Genomic DNA, 11,817 nt, shown 5'->3' on the forward strand with positions numbered 1-11,817 from the left:
GTTTTCTGCCTCGAGGGGGTAGTGAAAAGCAAATAGACAAAATTCCAGTTTCTGCAAATGAACAATGAATTCTTCTTCTGCAACTGTTTCCCACTCCCACTTCACTCACTGCCTTTCCTTTTCTCTCCGTCATTCTTTCTCTCCCTCTGTTGACACTCTAGCTCTCTCTCTGGTGTGTGAGTGTGTGTGTTCGTGGCATGGCAAACATGCAGGTGTTAAAGGATATGTTGAAAGATTTCCTGCTGTTGTGACACTCTCACTCTGCAGGTGTGTCTCCAGGCCTTCTCGGGGTCAAAGACACCGGAGTGCTCTCATACTTTCTCTGAGTACAGGTGAGAGTCAGTCGCCATGCCCTCTATTAACCGCCTGACCTTTTGACCTCTCTTGACCTTTCTCAGAGTTAGTTTGCATTATGGCATAATGTGCCTGAAGCGCTTGAACTACGACCGCAAAGAGCTAGAGAGGAGGAGAGAAGACAGCCAGCACCAGAACAAAGGTGTGTTCCTCCTCTCTGACATTAAATCCTTTGTTCCAATTTAGTGCTTCTCATCCATCCATCCAACCATCCATCCAACCATCCATCCAACCAATCCTCCATTCAGTAACAATCAAAGCCTCAATTGATGGTTAGTAGAAGGTGTTTCACTGCTTGGCTTGTGCAAAAGTCTGCACCCACATTGGCCCTGTCAGTGTAAGATCCAGTCACCCTGTGGGTTTCTTTGAGTGAGAATTTTCTGACAGATGTCTTCGTCCCACTACTCCTCTGCGTAGATGTGATGGTGTGGTCCAACGAGCGTGTGATGTGCTGGGTGCAGAACATCGGGCTGAAGGAGTACGCTGACAACCTGACAGAGAGCGGGGTCCATGGGGCCCTCCTGGCTCTGGACGACACCTTCGACTACACAGACTTGGCCCTGCTGCTGCAGATACCCAATCAGAACACACAGGTACTCACCCATCTAACCAATCAGAACCCCAAGGTACTCACCCATCTAACCAATCAGAATACACAGGCATGCACAAGTCTCACCCCACCCACTAATCAGAAGTGATTAAATGCCTTCCCCTGCCTTCCCATGTTGCATGCAACAACCGATGGTTGTGTGCCACGTCATCGACTGTGTCGTCGGGACCAGATTGCTATAACATATGATGTGGTTCGCAGATACTTCAAAATAAAAGTTTATTGATCACATACACAGATTTGCAGATGTTATCGCAAGTGCAGTGAAATGCTTTTTACACTTAAAATACTTATACAGGCATTGTAATATATGTCATGCGCCAGCAACGCCTGGACAGAAAAACACACCCATAAACTGGATTCTTACTGCACCTGTATCTCAGTAACATCATCCCCAGGCTAACTGCTGGCTGGTGGATGACAGTTGTATCTCAGTAACATCGTCCCCAGTGGCTGATAGATGACAGTTGTATTTCAGTAACATCGTCCCCAGGCTAACTACTGGCTGGTGGATGACAGTTGTATCTCAGTAACATCGTCCCCAGTGGCTGGTAGATGACAGTTGTATCTCAGTAACAGCGTCCCCAGTGGCTGGTAGATGACAGTTGTATCTCAGTAACATCGTCCCCAGTGGCTGGTAGATGACAGTTGTATCTCAGTAACATCGTCCCCAGTGGCTGGTAGATGACAGTTGTATCTCAGTAACATCGTCCCCAGTGGCTGGTAGATGACAGTTGTATCTCAGTAACATCGTCAGTGGCCAGGCTAACTGCTGGCTGGTAGATGACAGTTGTATCTCAGTAACATCCCCAGTGGCTGGTAGACCAGGCTAACTGCTGGCTGGTGGATGACAGTTGTATCTCAGTAACAGCGTCCCCAGTGGCTGGTAGATGACAGTTGTATCTCAGTAACAGCGTCCCCAGTGGCTGGTGGATGACAGTTGTATCTCAGTAACATTGTCCCCAGTGGCTGGTAGATGACAGTTGTATCTCAGTAACATCGTCCCCAGTGGCTGGTAGATGACAGTTGTATCTCAGTAACAGCGTCCCCAGGCTAATTGCTGGCTGGTAGATGACAGTTGTATCTCAGTAACATCATGCCCAGGCTAACTGCTGGCTGGTAGATGACAGTTGTATCTCAGTAACATCATCCCCAGGCTAACTGCTGGCTGGTGGATGACAGTTGTATCTCAGGCATGCAGGTGAAACTGATAGTAGTGTATATCAAATGAAGTGACTAGCCTGATTCTAATCTGTACTCCCTCCTCTCACATCTCTCCTCTAGGCCAGACAACTCCTAGAGAAGGAATACAACTCCCTCATCTCTATGGGAACAGAGAGAAGACCAGATGAGGTATTAAAGAACACAGTAGGCTTAGTTCAGAGACTATGTGAAGACTGCATTTTCCACCTCATACGAGTCATTCTTTCTAACTTGACAGTTTGACAATGTTGACAGACAATCTTTTTCTTTATTTCTCTCTCTCCCCTCCCCCTCTTTTCTCTCCCCATTTCCCCCTTCTCTCTCTACCCCCCTCCATTAGGATGGGACTAAGACGTTCACCCGCTCCCCTTCCTGGAGGAAGATGTTCAGGGAGAAGGACCTTAGGGGGGTGACCTCGGACTCATCAGAGAACCTGCCTGCTAACTTCCGTGCCTCCGCCATCTCCACGCCCTCTGTGACCCTGAGAAAGGTTCAGAGTGACGGTGAGAAGGATGACATCTCCCCCTAACCTCTGACCCTTCCCTTTGGCCACGCTCTCAGATTCCTATTTGTTCCGCTTCTTACACCTCCAGGGCTGTTCTTCTATTATCACTCAGAAGGTCACGCGTTGGACAATTTATGACCCCTTAAAACCCTGGATAACACATATTTACTATGGGCTAGTCATACTGATTTATTCATCAAGAAAAACAACTGACTTTGTCTTGAAGCGGGTTGCATGTTACGTTAGAGAAGAAGTGTAAGACCAGTGTCACATTCGAGTATGTTCAGATGTACCCCATTCATAGAAGCTTACTAACGATTGATGATAGTTTTTGCGATCGATGATAGTATTTTCTGTCTGGGGAAGTTTTGTTAAAAGCCCTGACGCTTGTTCTAAACGTTAACACGCATCGCTTGCGGTACAGTTTTGGAAACATAAGGAACTTGTCTTTCATATCAGTGAGAAATAATTTTCTAAAAACAAACGGTTCAATTACTACACACATTTATAGGGTTCCCACATGGCCATATTTCCAATGTTACAGCGCTTGACAGAGAAGACTGAGTAGACTACCTGTGCTAATTAGCATTCGGCGTCTCAGAACAACTGTGTGTAAAAGGAAGACGGACGCCACAAACGTGTTGTCACTGAAAGATACTGTCGGCTCAACTGTTTTAAAACCGGTTAAAATAGTCTACAGTAAGTGTAGATTTTGCCTTTGTGAAATTATTTTGCTGTGACATGAAAGTAGAGGGCGTTGTGTTTCTAAAATCTTATCACAATTGAGAGTCGAATCACGTTTAGATGAAGTATTTTGCCTATAAACAGAACATGTAAGGTCCTAGGACTATAAGGAGTAACATTAGGCTCCTTCAGTCCATTATTGGGCTTGTTCCAACACTGATGGCATTAGCTTGGATATTCATATGCAAAACCTCCAGTGGCTCGCTCCTACAGGACACAGCAGGTTCAGAGGGCAAGGCAACCACAATTTCCTCCTCCCACAATTTTATAATAGTACATCATGGAAAAGTTCAATGCTATTTAGTCATTATTTTGATAATGTTTCTCTCTCCTTCTCTCTTAGTGAACTCTGGGCCTCGCGGTGAGGTAGCCTCAGTCAGGACATACTCTTGCTGAAGGACACGGAGGTGAGAAGCCCTCAACCAGCACATTAAACACATGTAGTAGCTAGTTAGAGTTCTCTCATGGTTTGATTTGCAACAAAACCTTCAGGCATGCCAGATAGCTTGCATGTGTGCATATTGAAGTGGTTTCTCTTGTTTTCAAGCTACATTGTTTGTTGTGGTGCTGTTTTCTGAGCTTTGGTTATATCATTGTTTGTGGGTGAGGTCTTTAGCGGTGGGCTTGGTTCATTGGTTGGTGGGGATTTGGTTTGAGTGAAGTCAGGAGGACAGAGGTGTGCGTGAGAGTAATCCTGTGTTTCTCCTCAGGGCCATGGTGACTGAATCACGACTGGACTGCCCTCCTCTCATTCATTCACAGGAGGGGAAAGCAGGAGAGAAGCAATGCATATATACATTTATTAAATATAAATCTATTGGTCTGACCATTCTGCAATAACAGAGATAAAGAAGAAATGACTGAGATGGAGAAACAACAAAGGGAAAGGAACATGAAGAATGTATGAAATATTGACAGGATATATACTGTACGTACATGGATAGAGGGGTAGGATGAGGCAGGACGACTGTTTTATCTCTCTTTGTTCTGTCTCAATATGTGATTGTGCGATGTGGAGTTGTGTGCTGAGGAGGAGGAGACTGATATCCAATGTCACCCATTGTGGCTCTCTATCTGTTAGCTTCTATGGTGCTGTCAGGGGTTCTCCTAAGTTGGTTAGAGTGCTGCAGTAAAACCATGTCCCCATTTAGGCCGCCATCTTGGCTCCAGCCACATCAGAGGGGCAGCAAGCCGCTCCTCTACTCATGGTTTGTCCATTGGCACCTTGAAAGCTGAGAGGCACTAGGCTCTAGTGTAATCTCTTTTGAATGGAATCTATTGTGGAGATCAAAGGCCGGCCCACAGCAGCAAGGATACGATGGGATGGGGGGCCACAGCAGCAAGGATACGATGGGATGGGGGGCCACAGCAGCGGGGATACGTTGGGATGCGGGGCCACAGCAGTGGGGATACGATGGGATGGGGGGCCACACAGGCATTGTGTTAAATGGCTGTGATGTCATTTAGTCATTTGTAGGTATCCACTAAAGCCAACTAAATTAGAGTGGGGGGACATGTTGTTGAAGACAGGTTACATACTGCAGGTCTAGTACAAAGCCCAGGGTAATGGCTTTCTAGATGTGGTGGACTTTGCAACTCTCATCATCAGCTCAGGTTCATTGGGTGCCCCTGGAAGACGAGGGGAAAGATGGAGGTGTGACGAAGGCGAGATAAAACAGTCAAAGTGACCAGAAGAAAAGAGGATGGAGACGATTCATTTACTGCACGCAAGCCATAACAGAAACCAAGAGAGGAAGGATGATTAGGAGATCCAGGAAGAGAGAAGAGACTGTTGGAAGTCAAGAAAGACCTTTAGCTTCTGTGTTACGATGCATGTCAAACAACCAAGATGACAATGAAGTCAACTTTGGGGGGTGAAGATGATACACATATATCTGTAGAAATCTAACCTATGAGGATGAAAGCCTGGGGAACAATTTGTAAAATGTGTGTATTTTTATTTTTATGTTTTTATGATAACTATATTTATTTTCATTATGTATGTATGAATTGAATAATTGTATGTACATGTTCATTTAATACTTAATTCTTACTAATTTAATTTTACCTAATTTGAAAAGTAAATATGAAATATTAAAAATGGTCAATAAAATATGCTACTGTATGTGTACATTTTGAAAACAAATTGTGTTATGATTGAAAAAAAAATATGAATGACGAAGATGATAATACAAATTGAAAATAACACCTGCAAAATAAACAGTAATGAAGATGTTGGTGATAAAAAGACAAAATAAAGTGGACTCGTGGTACAACACATCCCAATGTGTGTGTTCTCACTTTGTGTACCTGGGGTTGGCACGAATGTAGACAACAGGTGAGAGTGTGAGGGGAGGAGAGGCAGTGGTTTGTGTATTTGTGAGAACAATGTTCAGCATGTATATACTGTATGTGTATATGACAGAAAGAGAGACAACACACACCGATAGATCACACCATTGACACTTGCCGGGAAAGACCATTATGCATAACAATCATAAAATAAGTTATAATAGTTTATCTTTTACTTATGGAATAAGAAACAGGCCTTTACAATATACATACATGTATTACAAAAAGCCAGATGTATAAATATGTTGTACTGCATATACTATAGAGTTCAGAGTTCAAACTGCAAACTGAGGCGAATGGAATTCTTCAATCATCTAATGATCTAACTACAGGGAGAGATAGAGATAAAATGCTTCTGTGGTTGTCACACTGCTGCATGGTTTCTATTGGTCACTCAAATGTTCTGATCACATATGACTGGCTACACTGTAAATGGACTGTTGCTCTCATGACAACAGTATGGGCATCATGATGACACCCAGCATTGTGCTCACAGTATACATGGCTCAATTCTCCTCTCTATCTTACTATTAAAGCCCTCGGTGATAGTGTTCTCTGTGAGACTTCACAAAGGAGGACTGGGGATGGTCAGTGCTCAGTATGGAATGTTGAGCAGTATCAGGCTAAATCACTAGGTGCTGCCAGTCCCTTCCTCTCCCATTCAGAGCAGAGGCCAGACGCCAGAGGCTGGAATCATGTAACAACAACAAGCCTATCATTCCACGTACCTTTCTCTATAAATATACATACTTTCATACATAAAAGCATACTGTTCACATATTGTACACATATATAAAGAAATATATTAATTTAAAACTCATGCTTACATACAGTATTACTCAGCAATAACATGTATGATATGAAACAATTGTGAAACAAACAGTACTTTTTTTAAATCACTATTTTGATATGATAGTTTTCCCTAAGTTGTATTGTTGAGGTTTTATTGTTTTTGTGTAGTCACTCTCACTGAGCCCGTGATGGGTGGAGGGGTTGTCTTGCCTACACTCTTTAAAAAAAAGTGCTATCTAGAACCTAAGTGTTCTTTGGCTGTCCCCATAGGAGAACCCTTTGAAGAACCCATTTTGGTTCCAGATTGAACACTTTTGAGTTCCATGTAGAATCCTTTCCACAGAGGGTTCTACATAGAACCTCAAAAAGGGTTCTACCTAGAACCAAAAAGGGTTCTCCTATGGGGACAGCCAAAGAACCCGTTTGGAACCCTTTTTTTTGTAAGAGTGCAGCTATCATAAGAAGAATGCACTAATGTAAGTCGCTCTGGATAAGAGGCACCCTGGCCTATAAAGTAACACCTACTGTCTAATTGACATTACATCTAATGTCCCAAGCATTATCTGTGTTAACATTTCTTCCACATGATCCTCTCTACCTTTCCTCCATCTCCTGCCCTCACTCCCTTCCTCTGTTTTTCCTGGTTACTCTGGACAGTAGGACACACACGCAGGACGAGTTGATGCGGACCCACCTCCAGCCCTGCAGACCGTTGTTGTCAACAGTGAGGGCTCGGACATATGTGTCCTTGGCCTTACACTGACTCACCCACTGTCTGATGTCCACGCCCCGGCAGCTGGCCCCGGACACACCTACGGGTCCTGTCCCTGTTCCTGCTGCCGAGGCTCCTGCCCCCCCTGCCTCCCGCTGCGGCCCACCGCCCCTCTGCTGCCCCTCCTGGCGGCAGCGAGTCTCATAGAAGTACTGCTTCAGCGCCCCCTTGACTGTCTTGATCTCTGGCACGATGTTGACTGTTTTACCCCTATCGTCAAATACTGTCGTCTTGTCCGTTACCCACACACTCTCCGACTCACACACCGGCATCTCACCCCGCCCGGTGTGGGGCAAGTGCGAGCGCTTGTGCCTGGGGGCGGGGTGAGGGGGCTCCCTGGCCCCCCTGAGAGTGTCCACCCAGCTCAGCGGCACACTCCCGTCCGTCTCTCGGTCCCCATGACCCTCCATGTGTCCGTCTGCGTCCGACACATCCTCCTCCTCCTCCTTGTCCTCTCCTTCTATGGGCAACATGCCTGACTCCAGCATGAGGAGGAGGGGCGGGTGCTCTGGAGGAGAGGAAGAGAAAAGGACCCGCGGGTGTGCATCTAAAAACAGCAGCTCTTGCTTCTCCTTTACACCTTCCAGCCCCTGACCCAGCCCTAACCCTAGTCCTACTTCCATTCCTTCCTCTGACAGATCTGGACCTTTCCCAGCCCCTGCCCCAGGCCCACCCTCCCTCCCCTCCTCTCCCCTGTTATCACTGCTCTCTGTCCTAGCCTCTGCTCTCTGCAGGGTCCTCTGACTGGAGGGATCTGGCCCAGTTTTACTGTGGTGTCCAGCATTAGTGGAAGGTTTGTAAGTTTCCTGTTCATCGGTCCTGGGGTCTAGAGAGTGATGATGGTTTTCCTTCTGAGCCATGTCTCTAAAGCTGCTGTCATCACCAGCTCTGCTGCTGTCTGGTTTATAGTCCCCTAGTACATAGTTCTCCTGGGAGGGGTAGTCCTGATGACTGCTGCCATTGGTGCTCCTGAGTTTTCCTCCATCAGTGTTAGAATATTTATTTAAACCAACGCTGTTCGTGTTTTCTGTATGAAAATTGCTTTTTGACAGATAACTTTGTTGTTTTCGCTTCCCTTTCAAAGTTTGCACCTCCTCTTTAATTATGGAGGGGTTATTGTAGTCCTTGTAGTCCACATTGTAGGCCTGAGGAGCTGGAAGTGTGGCGTAAGATCCGGGGGAGTGACTGGAAGAGTCATCGATGTCCTCTGTGTGGTCGTCCAGGCTACTGCCGGGCTCCGTCATCGCAGCAACAGTACTGGTCACAGGGCTGTGAGGGAAGGGCAGGGCCGAGGCGATCACCATGGCAACCAGGGGAAGCCAGTGCATCACTCCCAACACGTATCAACTGAGGATGGAGAGACGGGTAAGGGGAGAGAGAGAGAGAGGAGAGACGGGTATGGGGAGAGAGAGAGAGGAGAGACGGGTATGGGGTGAGAGAGAGAGAGGAGAGACGGGTATGGGGAGAGAGAGAGAGAGAGAGAGGAGAGACGGGTATGGAGAGAGAGAGAGAGAGAGAGGAGAGACGGTATGGGGGAGAGAGAGAGAAGAGAGAGAGAGAGGAGAGAGATGGGGTATGCGGAGAGAGAGAGGAGAGACGGGTATGGGGAGAGAGAGAGAGGAGAGACAGGCATGGAGGCATGGAGAGAGAGTGGAGAGACGGGTATGGAGAGAGAGAGAGACGGGTATGGTGAGAGAGAGAGGAGAGACGGATATGGAGAGAGAGAGAGAGAGAGAGAGAGAGACGGGTATGGGAGAGAGAGAGAGGAGAGAGACGGATATGGAGAGAGAGAGAGAGAGAGAGAGAGAGAGAGAGAGAGACGGGTATGGGGGAGAGAGAGAGAGAGAGAGACAGAGAGAGAGAGACAGAGAGAGAGAGAGAGAGAGGAGAGAGACAGATATGGAGAGAGAGAGAGAGAGAGAGAGAGAGAGAGAGAGAGAACAGAGAGAGAGAGAGGAGAGAGACAGATATGGAGAGAGAGAGAGAGAGAGAGAGAGAGAGTGAGAGAGAGAGAGAGAGTGAGAGAGAGAGAGGAGAGACGGGTATGGGGAGAGAGAGAGAGACAGAGAGAGAGAGAGAGAGAGAGAGAGAGAGAGAGAGAGAGAGAGAGAGAGAGAGAGAGAAAGAGAGAGAGAGAGAGAGGAGAGAGGAGAAATGGGGTTAAAACAGTGTTCAATACAGTAAATGTGGAACTCTCATGAAAAGGTAAAACAAGCCTTTTTACTGGTGCTAACCTGTAGCTTAACTGTTAACTCTAGCAGTGTAGAGGTAGCTTTATAATCTTAGCAGAACTCAAGGAAAACAGGGAAAACTGCAGAAAGATCAGTTTATCCATGTGAGGAGACTGTGGAACAATGGACATGCAGCAGAACAGATCCCCTGCCTGCCCGGTTGGCTGCCCGGTTGTTGGCCTTCAAATGGAGCCTCTATAATCCTGCTATGTGTGTCGACTGTGGGTCATTAATCTCACAGCCAAAGGAAATGAATTACAACTCAAGCAGTCATAATGAGGCCTTAGTGTTTCGAAAGGCTTTTTTCAACTTTTAAGGGCGTAAAACATCAAATGTTTGAGGTTGCAGTTGGTCCTCTGTGCACAATCTATGGTTGTGTGCGAAGTGGTCCCTTCAATTCTATAAACAAATTTGGTTTGGTGCATGTCAGTTTGCAAAAACATACATGTGCATACGAGTAAATACGCAAGCTTTGATCCAGTAAATGTTTTGCCTTGTGGCAGAAGATAAGGCATTTCACAGTAATAACTGAACTAATCGTTTAATTGTTGTTGTGACAGATGCTGAACTTAGACTTGGAAACATAAAAAAAGTGAAACCAGAAATACTTGAAGAAGAGTTTTTCTTCTCAAAAGCTCCAGAAAATCCTGGCCCTTGGCCAATTCTCTGAAGGTTTGCATCACAACCTCCTTTGAACACAATGATGAATGATGAGTGATACCAGAGAAACCTTTAATCGCTTCCCTAGTACTTCCAGAGAAGCTAAACACCTTCTTTGCCCGCTTTGAGGATAACACAGTGCCACCGACGTGGCCCGCTACCAAGGACTGTGGGCTCTCCTTCTCCGTGGCTAACTTGAGTAAGACTTTTAAGCATGTTAACCCTTGCAAGGCTGCCGGCCCAGACCGCATCCCAAGCCGTGTCCTCAGAGCATGTGCAGACCAGCTGGCTGGAGTGTTTACGAACATATTCAAACTCTCCCTATCCCAGTCGGCTGTCCCCACTTCCTTCAAGATGTCCACCATTGTTCCTGTACCCAAGAAAGCAAAGGTAACTGAACTAAATGACTATCGCCCCGTAGCACTCAATTATGTCATCATAAAGCGCTTTGAGAGACTAGTCAAGGATCATATCACCTCTACCTTACCTGACACCCTAGACCCACTTAAATTTGCTTACCGCCCCAATAGATCCACAGATGATGCAATCGCCATCGCACTGCCCTATAACATCTGGACAAGAGGAATACCTACATAAGAATGCTGTTCATTAACTATAGCTCAACATTCAACACCATAGTACCCTCCAAGCTCATCATTAAGCTTGGGGCCCCCAGGTTTGAAGGTAGGAAACAACACCTCCACTTCGCTGATCCTCAACACAGGGGCCCCAAAAGGGTGTGTGCTCAGCCCCCTCTTATACTCCATGTTCACACATGACTGCATGGCCATGCACACCTCCAACTCAATCATCAAGTTTGCAGACAACACAACAGTAGTAGGACTGATTACCAACAATGACGAGACAGCCTAAAGGGAGGAGGTGAGGGCACTGGGAGGGTGGTGCCAGGAAAATAACCTCTCACGTAATGTCAACAAAACAAAGCTGATTGTGGACTTTAGGAAACAGCAGTGGGAGCACCCCCTATCCACATTGATGGGACCGCAGTGGAGAAGGTGGAAAGCTTCAAGTTCCTCGGCGTACACGTCACTGACAAACTGAATTGGTCCACCCACACAGACATTGTAGTGAAGAAGGCACAACAGCGCCTCTTCAACCTCAGGAGGCTGAACAAATTTGGCATGATACCTAAAACCCTCACAAACCTTTACAGATGCATCCTGTCGGGCTGTATCATCACCTGGTACGGCAACTGCACCGCATGCAACCGCAGGGCTCTTCAGAGGGTGGTGTGGTCTGCCCAACACATCACCAGGGACAAACTACCTGCCCTACAGCACCAGATGTCACAGGAAGGCCAAAAATGATAATCAAAGACAACAACCACCCGAGTCACTGCCTGTTCACCCCACTATCTTCCAGATGGCAAGGTCAGTACATGTGCATCAAAGCTGGGACCGGGAGACTGAAAAACAGCTTCTATCTGAAGGCCATCAGATTGTTAAATACTGTAGCCATCAGTAGCACCTTAGAGGCTGCTGCCCTATGTACATAGACTTGAAATCCCTGGCCACTTTAATAATGTTTACATATTGCATTACTCATCTCATATGTATATACTGTATTCTATTCT

The 11,817-nt window shown here is 46.3% G+C and overlaps 1 protein-coding gene and 1 pseudogene across 1 annotated transcript; one reads left to right on the top strand and one right to left on the bottom strand.

Annotated features, from left to right (window-relative positions):
- The window catches only part of LOC112239449, a 46,247-nt pseudogene extending 40,551 nt beyond the window's left edge, over positions 1-5,696 (top strand).
- Positions 5,697-6,935: 1,239 nt separating this feature from the next.
- LOC112239450 (neurotrophin-4) lies at positions 6,936-7,997 on the bottom strand. The gene has a single exon (XM_024407907.2). The coding sequence runs from the start codon at positions 7,953-7,955 to the stop codon at positions 7,179-7,181; it is 777 nt and encodes a 258-aa protein (XP_024263675.1). The 5' UTR covers positions 7,956-7,997; the 3' UTR covers positions 6,936-7,178.
- Positions 7,998-11,817: the final 3,820 nt, after the last annotated feature.

This window comes from Oncorhynchus tshawytscha, unplaced genomic scaffold (assembly GCF_018296145.1).
Source record: "Oncorhynchus tshawytscha isolate Ot180627B unplaced genomic scaffold, Otsh_v2.0 Un_contig_7743_pilon_pilon, whole genome shotgun sequence".
Classification (NCBI taxonomy): domain Eukaryota; kingdom Metazoa; phylum Chordata; class Actinopteri; order Salmoniformes; family Salmonidae; genus Oncorhynchus; species Oncorhynchus tshawytscha.